Here is a 14050-nt window from a genome sequence, read left to right as displayed (position 1 = left end):
GAAGGAATTGAAAGCTATATGAGCTTCTTTGCAGATGATGCAAAACTACTGAAAAAAGTGAACACGGAAGAAGATTGTGAATCACTACAGAGAGATCTAAATAAAGTACAAGAATGGAGTAGGAAGTGGGAGATGGAGTTCAATACAAAGAAGTGTAGTATAATGGAATTTGGAAAAAGTAAAAACAGAATAACAGGATCATATAAATTGGGAGAAGAAGGAATAAAAAAAGTAGAGAATGAGAAGGACCTGGGAGTCATTGTTATGAATAATATGTCACCTGAGAAACATATAAATAAGATTTTTGGAGAAACCTATAATTTATAAGAACAATCAAAGTTGCATTTACATACCTGGATGAAGAAATGGTGAAGAAAATTCTAATCACCCTGATAAGACCAAGATTGAAATATGCAGCAACGATATGGTCACCAAGTACAAAAAAAATGTATAAAAAAAACTTGAAAGAATACAAAGAGCAATTACAAAATTGGCACCAACACTCTCAAAACTATCATATGAAGAGAGACTAGCAAAACTTGAACTACAGACACTAGAGCAAAGAAGAGAGGAGATTTGATAGCTATTTACAGAATCATGAAAGGCATAGAAATTACTGATAGAGAGAATCTGATAAAATGGGATGACAGAAATACAAGAGGACATGGAAAGAAAATAAAAAAAGACAGCTATAGAAGAGACCTGAAAAGGAACAGCTTTCCTCACAGAGTAATTGACAGTTGGAACAAGTTAGATGAGAAAGTGGTGTGTGCAAAAACAATACATGAATTTAAAAATAGTTTAGATAAAATGAGATACGAAAACGGGACACCACGAGCATAGCTCCCCTTCCCGTAAAATACAACTAGGTAAATACATGCTCCCCTTCCTGTAAGATACAACTAAGTAAATACAATTAGGTAAACCTAGGTAAATACATACACATATGCACATGCACAAATGAGGTTGGTACTCAGAGACAAGAACTAAAATTGGGAAGAAATGATAAGTGGAGTCCCACAAGGCTCTGTATGGGCTCCGATAATGTTTGCCATATATATTGTGGTGGGAGTCACCACTGTAGTGGGGGTCAGGGATAATGACTAGGCGGTTCGGGTTATGCAGCGGTACTGACTTCTTCATAGAGACTGTCTGTCACCTGCGTTTATTAGCTCTATTTATAGTTAACATAGCATAGCATTGTGGGAGCTTTGCCAGTGTGGACCAATCAAGAGTCAGGTATAATGTATAACAATTAGATATATTGACAAACAGACATGGGGAAAATATTATAAGTACAAATTCTAAAGATATTAATTACAAGTGTGAAATATTATGAAATTAAACAAGCGAAGAATAATTTACATCCGATCACAGCGATACGGGCCCAAACAAACATAACAACGGGTACACACATTTTCAATATTTAACATAATAACACTTGTACATGAGTAAATAGGAGTTTTTAATAACACATTGATTTATGGAACAAACTTCGTGTACTGCATTTGCCGCAGGACGCTACAATATAATTGACATGGATGAAGGTGTGGAATCTTATATGAACTTCTTTGCAGATGATGTAAAACTACTAAAGAGAGTAAGTACAGAGAAAGATTGCAAATCACTACAAGAAGACCTGGACAAAATCTGGAAATGGAGTCAGAAGAGTGAAGTGAATTTCAACATCAAGAAATGTAGTATAATGGAATCTGGAAAAAGTAAAAACAGAAAATTGGGACAATACAAAATTGGTACAAAGGAAATTAGAAAAATCAACTTGGAAAGGGACTTAGGAGTAACTATCACAAAGGACATGACAACAGACAAACATATCATCAAATTAGTTAGGGAAACTTTCAATTTATTAAGATCAATGAAAGTGGCTTTTGACTACATGGATAAAGAAATGACAAAGAAAATGTTAGTTACATTGATAAGACCAAAATTGGAGTATGCTGCAACACTATGGACACCTAGTACAAAAAAGAACATAAAGAAATTAGAAAGAATTCAAAGAGCAACAACAAAGATGGCACCAACACTCGTATTTGACATATGAACAAAGATTGGACAAGTAGCATAATGGAGTTTGGAAAAAGTAAAAAAAGAATATCAGAACAATATAAAATTGGAACAAAGGAAGTAAAGAAAGTGGTATCTGAAAAAGACCTTGGCGTAATTACCTCAAATGACATGTCCCCTGATAAACACATAAACAAAATTGTCAGAGAATCTTACAACTTGCTAAGATCAATAAAGGTGGCTTTTACCTATTTAGATGAAGAAATGGTTAAAGAAAATACTAGTCACACTAATAAGGCCTAGACGATAGTATGCTGCGACAGTATGGTCACCCAATACCAAAAAGAATATTAAAAAAAAAAAAAAAAATGAAAGAATCCAGAGAGCAGCCACAAAAGTGGCCCTAAAATTTTTCGAATTTGTCATATGAGGAGAGACTGCCTAAATTAAAACTACCAACTTTGAAACAAAGAAGAAAAAGAGGTGACCTGCTGATCATTTACAGATTCATGAATGGCATGGAAGTCCTTGATAGAGAGGAATTACTAAATTGGGGTAAGAGAAATACAAGGGGACACAAAAAGAAACTCAAAAAAGATAGTTATAGAAGAGACCTGAAAAAAAAAAAACAGTTTTCCACATAGAGCGATGGATATCTGGAGCAAACTGGATAAAACAATAGTGTGTGCAGAAACTATACATGAATTTAAGAGCAAACTAGACACAGCAAGATACAAAGATGGGACACCACAAGCATAGCTACCCTTCTTGTAAGATACAACTAGGTAAATACACACACAGCCATGAAAATGACCCCAACACTTTCGAACCTGTCATATGAGGAGAGACTAGCTAAATTGAAATTACTGACTTTGGAACAAAGAAGAAAAAGTGACGACCTACTGACCATCTACAGAGTCATGAAAGGCATGGAAGTCCTTGATAGAGAGGACTTACTAATTTGGGACAAGAGAAACACAAGAGGACATAAAAAAAAAAGGATAGTTTGTATCAGGACAATTTCTCCTGGAGGACAATTTTTCCCCCACTGTTAATTGCCCCCCAGGATGATTTCCCCCAAGGACAATTAACCCCTGTTGTCAATGGCCCCCTTGATGTCAATTCTCCCCCCCCCCCACATTTGAATGATATACACTTCGATTTTTTCATAATTTAATAATCTAAAGTCTCTGTTGTTATGTAATAATTTATATATACTATTTGTATCGGCTGCATGTTATTCTGGCAAAGTAGCATGCAGTTGATACAATACTTTAGGGTCTATATATATTTATATATATATATATATATATATATATATATACAGGTACTCCTCGTTTAACGACCTACTCGGTTAATGACAACTCGGAGTAACAACGGGCTTTATGAAATTTGTTTAACGTAAATCTCCCGAAGTTACGACGTCGTGTACGATAATTAAGTTGGCTGAGGCAAATTTGTATGATGTTATAAATTAACTTGTACGGTGGATATTACCTGTGAGGTAAAGTGTTCTGAAGCTTAGGTCTACATTACCATCCTGCAAGCTGAAAAAACTACATGGGGTACAGTATATACCGGTAGTGGTAAATTTTTAGTTTCGACCAAGGGCGCAATATAGCAATAGATTTTTTTTTTTTTTTTTTTTTTTTTTTTTTTTTTTTTGTAAATTATAATGTATCAACGTAATATGCAATTTTGTGAGCGGAAAAAAGGTGCTAATTTTTTTCTCGTAAATAACGAAGTCATGTCGGACGAATGGTACACCGTGTTTGTTATGATAGATGCCGATGTCGAAGAAATGAAAGGATGATAAATTCGTCTAACCTAAACTAAACTAACCTAACCTGTGTTTGATAAATCATTACCTGCAAATTAAATGTCATCCGGCTCGTCGTCGTGAGAGATGTTGGCAGACAAGATGGCGTCCCGATCCTATACTACCGACTTCGTTCATTAGCATATTTTCTTGTAGCATGGTATTTTTTACTTTCATTTCCGCCCACAAAATTGCATATTACGTTGATACATTTTAATTTACAAAATTAATCATTATTTTTCTATTGCTATATTGCGCCCATGGTCGAAACTAAAAAAATACCCCAGTATTCAATATGGAATGTCAGCATACACGGATTTGGTCATATATGGTAATTTCAGGAACCTAACCACCGTAGATAAACAGTAAATAAAGTTTTAATGTACTGTATAAAAAAGGGAAAATACACAAAAATAAAGATACATGTATTGCTGGACATTGTACATACAGTACATGTACGTATATGTATACACTCGTCCTCGTTGTCGTCGTCGTGAGAGACATTGGCAGACGATAAGATGGCGTCCCAATCCTATGCTACCGACTTCGTTCATTAGCATATTTTCTTGTAGCATGGTATTTTTTACTTTCATTTCCGTCCACAAAGTTGCATATTATGTTGATACATTTTAATTTACAAAATTAACAATTAATTTTCTATTGCTATATTGCGCCCATGGTTGAAACTAAAAAAAATACCCCGGTATTCAATATGGAATGTCAGCATACGCGGATTTGATCATATACGGTAATTTCAGGAACCTAACCACCGTAAATAAACAGTAAATAAAGCTTTAATGTACTGTATAAAAGAGGGAAAATACACAAAAATAAAGATACATGTATTGCTGGACATTGTACATACAGTACATGTATGTATATGTATACACTTTCGCTTAACGACCAATTCGGTTAACGACGGCGCGCTGGTCCCAATTGTCTTCATTAAACGAGGAGTGGCTGTATATATATATATATATATATATATATATATATATATATATATATATATATATATATTATATATAATATATATATATATATATATATATATACAGGTCACCACTATATAATGGACTATATAGTGGTGACCAGGAGTATGGTGGGGGAGAGTTAAGAATGCATGTCCTAAGGGGAGTGGGAGAATATCAGATCATTTTGGTGGAAGGTAAGCTGAGAGTGGAGGATAGATGAAGAAAGAGGAAAAGGGCAGAAGGTAGGGAGGTGCTTAGAGTGAATTGCTTAAATGAGAAAGAAAAGGAGGAGTATAAGAAGGTGATAGAGGAGTGGGAGGGAGTGAAGGATAGAGTAGAACTAGGGGTGGAGGAGGAATGGGGATGGTTCAAGGAGAGAGTTACAAGGTGTACAAAGATGGGGTGTGGAACAAGGAGGATGGGAGGAAATAGAAGGAAGGGTAGTGAGTAGTGGGATAAGGAAGCAAAGAAGGTTGTAGAAGAGAAGTGAGCTTTCACTGATTGGTTACAAATTAGGACGTTGTAATCATATGAGAAAAGAGAAGAGAAGTAAAGCATAAGATAAAGGAGGCAAAGAGGAGAGCAAATGTGAAATGGGGTAAGAGTATGATAGAAAATTTTGAAAGTAATAAAAAGATGTTTTGGAAAGAAATTAAGAGAGGAAGAGGAGGCGAATCAAGTAAAGAAGAAAAGGTAAAAGGTACAAATGGAGAGATGATAATGGAAGAGAAGGCAGTAAGAGAAAGATGGGCAGAGTATTTTAGGGAGTTGCTAAATGTGAAGGAGGATAGGGAGGGAAAGGTAGTTGCAGTGGGAAGTGCTAAGAAAATGACTGATGAGTGAGGGAAAGGGAGGAGAAATAAGGAAAGATGAAGTGAAGGGAGTTGTTAAGATGATGAGAGCAGGTAAGGCACCTGGGTTGGATGGATGCCATGCAGAATGTCTAAAAAAAAAAGGAGGTACAGTGATGGTGAGGTTATTTAATGTTTGTTTAAGAGAGGGTAGAGTGCCAAAGTATTGGAGGAATACCTGTATAGTTCCACTTTACAAGGGAAAAGGGGACAATTGTGAATGTAGTAGTTTGAGAGGGATAAGTTTGTTGAGTGTAGTTAGGAAGGCTTATAGGAGGGTCTTGATTATTGAGGGGATTAAGAGAAAAGCATAGGAAGTAATTGGTGAGGAACAGTGTGGGTTTAGGACAGGTAGGGGTTGCATAGATCAGATTTTTGTGGTAAGACAGATATGTGAGAAAGCTTTAGGAAAAGGTAAGTATGTTTTATGGGCTTTTATGGATCTGGAAAAGGCTTATGACAAGGTAGACAGGAAGGTACTGTAGGAGGTATTGTACAATTACCTTTTAATTTTTCATGGTGAGCAGTTGGTGGGATAAGAAAAGTTAAAAAAAAAAAAAAACTGTTAGCTCTCTCTCTCTCTCTCTCTCTCTTTGTTGTGACATTGTAAATGCAGAAAATTGCTTGAAGTGCATATCAACATACATACATACATGTAGAATGTAGATTGAGAGAAGCGAGTAAATGCCTTGGTGGATTGAAAAGTTTAATGAGAAATAGACATCTGAGAATGGATGCTAAGAGGAGGATATATGAAGGAGTGATTGTGCCAACAGCATTGTACAGGACAGAAACATGGAACATGAGAGAGGAAGAGAGAAGGAGTTTGAATGTATTTGAGATGAAATGTTTGAGAAGTATGATAGGCGTTACTAGGCTAGATAGAGTGAGAAATGAGGAGGTGAGGAGGAGAACAGGGGTGGAAAGGGAACTGGGAGATAGGGTTGATGAAAAAGAGTTTAGAACACATGGAAAGAAGTGAGTGAAAGTAAAAGAAGTGTGGAAGGCAGAGGTGGAAGGAGTGAATATGAGGGGGCATCCTAGGATGAGATGGATGGATGGGGTGAAAGGGGCATTACAAAAGAGAGGAATGTCTGTTGAGGAAGGACAGGAGAGGACAGAAGATTGGGGTGAATGGAGAGGGGTTGTGTATAGATGATGCTGTGATGCATGAGGGGGAGTGGGTGGAGGATGGGGGGTGAGGAAGTGTGTATGAGAAAAATTTGATGCAGCCCAAAGTGATTTCTCCCTGTCTTCTCCTTTTCTACATGAGGGGATGGAGAGGGGGTGTTGCCGAATTTATGAAGTGGCCTTGCAGTGGATGTGCTGTGTCTGGCGACACTGCTTCTGACCCAGGGCAGTAGACGGGATGCAGGGATGACCTGTCATCCAGGAGGTGCCAAGACAAGAGGGAGGGAGGAGGGTGGAGGGGAGTGGAATATATAGGAAATGGAATGGGTGGGAGTGGTTTCTATGCCTATTTCTTTTTGACTGCCCCCCGTGTAGGGGGGAAAAGCCTTTGGTATATGTATGTATGTATTTGACAGCATTCTTGGTTCCATTGCAGTGTGTTATGACTTGTCCCATACCACCAGCTAAGTGCAACCATCTCCCATGGACTGTGGACTCCTCTCTAAGAGCAGGAGTAGCAAATATTTTAGAGGAATCTGTCCGAAGCCAAGTTGTGAAGGATTTGACAACTGCTATAGGCAAATATGAAGAACAGTTAGCCCATATGCGGCAAGTCACAAGAAACCCAGCTATTTTGATTATTGACAAGGTAATATTTTCTTGGTTAGATTCCTTTAGAATATAAGAATGAAGGAGACTGCAAGAGACCATAAGGCCTACACTAGGGAGTTCCATGTCTGTTATCACCTATCATCCCTATCCATAAAGTTATCTAGCCTCTTAAAATAACCAATAATTTCTGTGCTTACTACATGGTTACTAAATCTATTCCATTTGCTACCAGCATGTTATTCAGCATCATTACACATGATGTCTCAACACCAGATCCAGAATATAACACCAAAATACACTGTCAACCTGACAATAATAGTTGCTAAGAACACCCAAGCCTACTTACACAAACTAGAACAGGTACTTAGAAGTAATAGAATGGAGGCCTTCCTCAAAAATCATTAATAACATTACTCATTCCAGACAACCATGAATCAAAGACACATCCTGAAGTAAGACTGAATTTGTTCATATACCATTAGGGGCTTTTTCCCCCTTACATGGGAGGTAACTAAAGTCAAAAGGCATAAATCCACTCCCACCCATTTCATCCCCACCTACTCTACTCCTACCCATTTCATCCCCACCCGCCCCACTCCCATTCACCACCCCTCCCTCCCTCCCTCTTTTCTTGGCTCCTCTTGGATGACAGTTCATCCCTGTATCTCTCCCATTGCCCTGGGTCAGAAGCAATGCAGCAAGACACAGCACATCCACAGAAAGGCTGCTTCATTTAATTGGCAACACCCTCCTCTCCATCCCCTCATGCAGAAAAAAATAAGATGAAATCCCTTCAGGCTGTGTCAAAATATCATTCACACATAACCAATCCGTAACCCCCCATCCCCAACTCACTCCCTTTTGTTCATCACAATATCATCCATACAGATTCTACACTCACCCCTATCTTCTGTCTTTTCCCTTCCTTCCTCAACAGACATCCCCTTCTTGCTCAACACCCCTTTTACCCCACACATCCATCTCATCCATGGTCACCCTCTCATGTTTACTCCATCTACTTCTGCCTTCCACACTTTCTGTACTTATCTTTCTTCACTCATTCTTTTCATGTGTCCAAACCATCCTCTTTCATCAACCCTGTCTCCCATCTTCTTTTCCACCCCTGCTCTCCTCCTCACTTCCTCATTTCTCACTCTATCAAGCCTAGTAGCCCATGTCATACTTCTTAGATATTTTGTCTTAAACACAATTAAACTCTTTCTCTCTTCCGTATGTTCCATGTTTCTACCCCATACAGTGCTGTCAGTACAAGCACCCCTTCATACAATCTCCTCTTAGCATCCATTCCCAAATGCCTATTTCTAATTACACTTTTTAATCCCCCAAGGCACTTGCTGCTTTCAATCTACGTTGTACTTTCACTTCCACTCCTCCCTTCCCTGCCACATGTGCCCCCAAATATCTAAAGCTATCCACTTCCTCCTGTCTCTTTCTCTTAATACTTGTTTTTAATTTGCTGCTATATTCTTCCCATGCACATCTCATCACCTTACTTTTACCCACATTAACTTCAACTTCCTTCTTTTTCACACCTTCCCAAACTCAGTCACTAACTTCCTTAATCCCTCCTGATTCTGCTACAAGTGTAATGTTGTCACCAAACAACTACTGGCTTATCTCCCATTTTTCTCATTTTTTTTTTAACCATCTCCAATCCCTTGGCCCATTACCCATGCATTTACCTCCTGCACCACCCCATCCATGTACACATTGGAGAACCATGGTGATGTGACACATCTCTGGCAAAGTCCCATCGTTACCTCAAACCACTTGCTCTCTCTGTTTCTAATTCTAACCCAGGCTCTACCACTCTTGTAAAAACTTTTGAATGCTCTTAACAGGTTTCTTCCTATCCCATATATCTGCAAAACCTTCCACAGTGACTTTCTGTCTACCCTGTCATAAGCCTTTTCCAAATCCATAAAGGCCCAAAAAGCATCCTTACCTTTTCCTAAAGCTTTCTCACATATCTGCCTTACCACACAACCCTTACCTTTCCTAAACCCACACTGTTCCTCACCAATTACTCTCTCTGTTCCTCTCCCAATCCTCTCAATCAAAACTCTCCCATAAGCCTTCCCAACTACATTCAACAAACTGATTCCTCTGAAACTACTACACTTACATTTGTCCTCTCTTTTCCCTTGTAAAGAGGAACTATACAGGCACTCCTCCAGTCCTCCGGCACTCCACCATCTTTTAGACAAACCTTAAACAACTTCATTGGCCAGTCCATCATCACTGTACCTCTCTTTTTTAGACACTGCATGACACCCATTCAACCCAGGTGCCTTACCTGCTCTAATCAGTTTAATAACTACTTTCACCTCTTCTTATTTATCCCCCATTTTACATATTGATCACTGGCATTTATCATCTCCCCGTCTGGGGTATTGGCTGCATGTTATTGTGGCAAAAGTAGCATGCAGTTGATACTTAGGGTCTATATGGGGTGCTCCTACAGACCAGAGCCATTTTGTCTATGATAAAGGAAAACTCTGTTCATAGAGAAATGATGACACTTTTATACTACAACTGTCCCTCCATTATGCTGTCCCCCAACCCCTTGTTGCTGTCCTGTACCATTTCTCTGAGTATTCATTTTCTGTTTTTGCTGACCCTGTGGTGGGGGGAGAGAATGCTACCACCAAGTCTTTCCACTTGAGTCGTAAAAGGCGACAAAAACGGGATGGGGGATGGGATTAGGAGTCCTACTACCTGTAGCCCCGAAAGGGGACATTCCTAAAAAGAAAAGAAAAGGCATAAGAGGGTCTGGGAGTTTTCCAACCAGTACCCTAAGGTTTGGGTCTTTTAATGTGCGTGGATGTGGTACAGATGATAGTAAAAGGGAAGAGATAGGCAGTATGTTTGTGAGAAGAAAGATGGATGTGCTGGCTTTGAGTGAAACTAAAATAAAAGGAAAGGGCAACTGTGAGTTTTGGAAGTGTAGCTGGGAGGTACTCAGGAGTGAAGAGGGGACGAGGGAGAGAAGGGGTGGCTATACTAGTAAGTGAAGAGATAAGTAAGTGGGTAGTGGAGTGGAAGGAGGTTTCATCAAGGTTGATGTGGATAAAGGTGAAGCTGGGAAGGGAGATGTGGGTTTTTGTAAGTGTATATGGACCTGGTAGTGAGAAGAACGTAGAGGAAAGGGAGGCTTTTTGGGTAGATATAAATGAGTGCATAGAGGGATTAGGGAGAAATGTCAATGTAGTTGTATTGGGAGACCTTAATGCTAGGGTAGGAAAGGAACCAATAGTTAGAGTGATTGGGAAGTATGGAGTTCCAGGTAAAAATTGTAGTGGAGAAATGATGGTGGAGATGTGTCTTGAAAGAGAGTTGATGTTAGCAAATACAGTGTTTAAGAAGAAAGTCAAACATAAGTACACATAGGAGAGGGAGGTGGATGGAAGGGTGGCAGACAGAGCATTAATGGACTATATAGTGGTGACCAGGAGTATGGTAGAAAGAGTTAAGGATGTACATGTGCTAAGGGGAGAGAGTGGGGGAATATCAGATAATTTTCTGGTGAAAGGTAAAATGAGAGTGGAGAATGGGTGGAGAAAGAGGAAAAGGGCAGAAGGTAGTGAGGTACTTAGAGTGAACTGCTTAAATGAGGAAAAAAAGGATAGTGAGTTTAAGAAGAAACTGAAAGAGGAGTGGGAGGGAGTGAAGGATAGAGTAGAACTAGGAGTGGAGGAATGGGGACAGTTCAAGGAGGGAGTCATAAGGTGTGCAAAGATGGTGTGTGGAACAAGGAGGGCAGGAGGAAAAAGAAGGAAGGGTAGTGAGTGGTGGGATGAGGAAGCAAAGAAATGTGTAGAAGAGAAGAAACAGGCATTCATAGATTGGCTGCAAATTAGGACGAGGGAATCATATGAGAGGCACAAAGTAAAGAGAAGGGAAGCTAAGCATAAGATAAAGGAAGCAAAGAGGAGAGCAGATGTGAAATGGGGTAAGAGTATGACAGAAAATTTTATAAGCAATAAAAAGATGTTTTGGAAGGAAATTAAAAGAGAAAAAGGAGGCGAATCAAGTAGAGAAGAAAAGGTAAAAGGTACAGATGGAGAGATGATAATGGAAGAGAAGGCAGTGAAAGGAAGGTGGGCAGAGTATTTTAGGGAGTGTGTTATAGAAGAAAGCTGAAAATAAATGTGGGTAAAAGTAAGGTGATGAGATGTACAAGGGGTGAAAGTGGCAGTAGTCTGGAAGTGAGCATTAAGGGAGAGCGAATGGAGGAAGTGGATAGTTTTAGATACTACGGTGTAAATGTGGCAGGAAAAGGTGGAGTGAAGGTGGAGGTAGAATGTAGATTGAGAGAAGCGAGTAAATGCCTTGGTGGATTAAAAAGTGTAATGAGGAATAGACATTTGGGAATGGATGCTAAGAGGAGACTATATGAAGGAGTGATTGTGCCAACAGCACTGTATGGGGCAGAAACATGGAACATAAGAGAGGAAGAGAGAAGGAGTTTGAATGTGTTTGAGATGAGGTGTCTGAGAAGTATGATGGGGGTTACTAACCCCTTCCATACGGTGCCGCACACGTAGGCGTCATGAGGAGCAAGTGGATTCGCGACGCTGCCATATCGGCGTTTTGATTATATTTATTGTAGTCGCCCCTGTGTTTTTACATTCTCCCAAATGCGCCCTGAATGGTTTTCAAAATTCGCGGATGAAAGAGAGAACAATCGATATAAGCAGTGACTATATTTTATGATGCGAATATTATTACGTTACGTCATACGGCTGGCATTGGCTGCTGCCCGCGAGATTTAAGTCCCGTACTGAAGTGGCTAGGCTAGATAGAGTGAGAAATGAGGAGGAGAACAGGGGTGGAAAGGGAGTTGGGAGATAGGGTTGATGAAAGAGTATTAGGATGGTTTGGACACATGGAAAGAATGAGCAAAGAAAGACTAGTAAAAGAGGTATGGAAGGCAGATGTGGAGGGAGTGAACATGAAGGGACATCCTATAAGGAGGTGGATGGATGGGGTGAAGGGGGCTTTGGGGAAGAGGGGAATGTCCTCAGCTCTCAGTCCGCTCGTGACCTCAGCGCTCAGTTCGCTCGTGACCTCAGCTCAGTCCGCTTGTGACCTTAGCTCCAGTCCGCTCGTGACCTCAGCTAGAGACCTCATTTTTCTGCACAGACACCAGCTAGCGAATACCTGTGAAATTTATATCTCCGAATAGTGTTAAGTGATTGTGTTGTGTTTTTGTAATTGTATACATATAGCACTATACAGTTACAGATATAAGATAAAGTGTAGCGTTCTATTTAAATTCAAAACAGTTTTCTGTTACTGTACTCCAAAGGTAGGAGAAATAGTATAAGGTAAGCAGAGTAAGCTTCGCGTATTTAGTTTATTAGAGACCACTTTGATTTTGTTTTTGTTGTTGATTTGTATTTTCTCTTTGCCATTTTTATTGCTAAAGGAGGAGCGAAATGGCTTGTGAACGTTGTGTGAACCTAGAGGTCCGTCTCAGGATGTGTGAGGAGGAAATTCGTCTTCTCAGGAGTGTGCTCCATGAGAAGAGTGAACCCTCCCCACAATCCAAAGAGCGTTCCACTTCTTCCCCTACTGTCACTGCCGTGAGTGAGTGGCGCTCCGTGGGGTCCCGTTTGTTGAGCCCGCGTTCGGTAGACGTGTGCCCTGTGGAGCAACCGCTGGCTCTAGCCAATCATTTTGCTCTACTGGAGGATGAAGTGGCTGAAAACCAGGAGTTCTTGGTGGTGGGGGACTCCATGGTGCAAGGCTATGACGACATCCTACAGCGGAAGGCTAAGCGATGTTGCAAGCTTGTATGTCAACTGGGCTGTTGGATCACCGATTGTACCCAGTCCATCAGGGAGCAAGGACTGAAGAACACGGTTACGATTGTTCATACGGGAAGTAACGATGTAGGTAGGGTGAGATCAGAGGAGCTTGTTCGGAATTACAAGGTCCTCCTTCAGGAGATGAAGGAACGTGGGAGCTGTCACGTAGTCTGTGGGATCCTCCCGAGGATCTACGCAGGCCCGTGCTGGAACAGTAGAGCCATAGGGATCAATGATAGGATATCGCAGTTGTGCACACAATTGGGATACCACTTTCTTGATCCTTGGTATCTCTTTTCTAGGCGCCATGACCTTTACGCTTCTGATGGGATCCACCTTACCGGCAGAGGCAAAGATGTTTTTACAAACCTCATTGTGGGAGTTTGTAATGAATTAGCTCCTTTTTTAGGGTAGAAGCCCAAAGGGAAGGGGAAATAGAATGTACTTGGGAAAACAGTGTAGAGTATAGCATTAATGTAGAACAATGTGCCAGTATAGGACAAAATATAATTTTAAGATATAATGTCGCTAGAGGACGAAATGTTACATTAGGATGTAATGTCATAGGACAAAATGTCGCAATGGGATGTAATAACAGTGGAGGACAAAAGATCACGATGGGAAGTAATGATAGTGGAGGACAAAATATCATGAAAGGATGTAATGATAATGGAGGAGAAAAAATCACGGTAGGATATAATGTCAGTGGAGGACAAAATATAATTTTAGGAAGGGATACCAGACAGAATGTCAATGAAGGCCAAAATATCATGATAGGATGTAATGACATTGGAAGACAAAAGA

General features: G+C 40.0%; 1 protein-coding gene across 2 annotated transcripts in view; it reads left to right on the top strand.

Annotated features, from left to right (window-relative positions):
* The window catches only part of Sse (extra spindle pole bodies like 1, separase), a 108786-nt gene that overhangs the window by 64096 nt on the left and 30640 nt on the right, over positions 1–14050 (top strand). For both annotated transcript variants that reach the window (XM_076192047.1, XM_076192046.1), the window contains exon 8: positions 7237–7449. In XM_076192047.1, the coding sequence (XP_076048162.1) occupies positions 7237–7449 (213 nt within the window). The remainder of the gene's footprint in view (positions 1–7236; positions 7450–14050) is intronic.

The sequence above is a fragment of the Oratosquilla oratoria genome, chromosome 10 (genome assembly GCF_046742065.1).
Source record: "Oratosquilla oratoria isolate Oo_2021 chromosome 10, ASM4674206v1, whole genome shotgun sequence".
Classification (NCBI taxonomy): Eukaryota; Metazoa; Arthropoda; class Malacostraca; order Stomatopoda; family Squillidae; genus Oratosquilla; species Oratosquilla oratoria.
The sequence above is the reverse complement of the archived record's forward strand: the minus strand, read 5'-3'. Positions and strand labels throughout refer to the sequence as shown.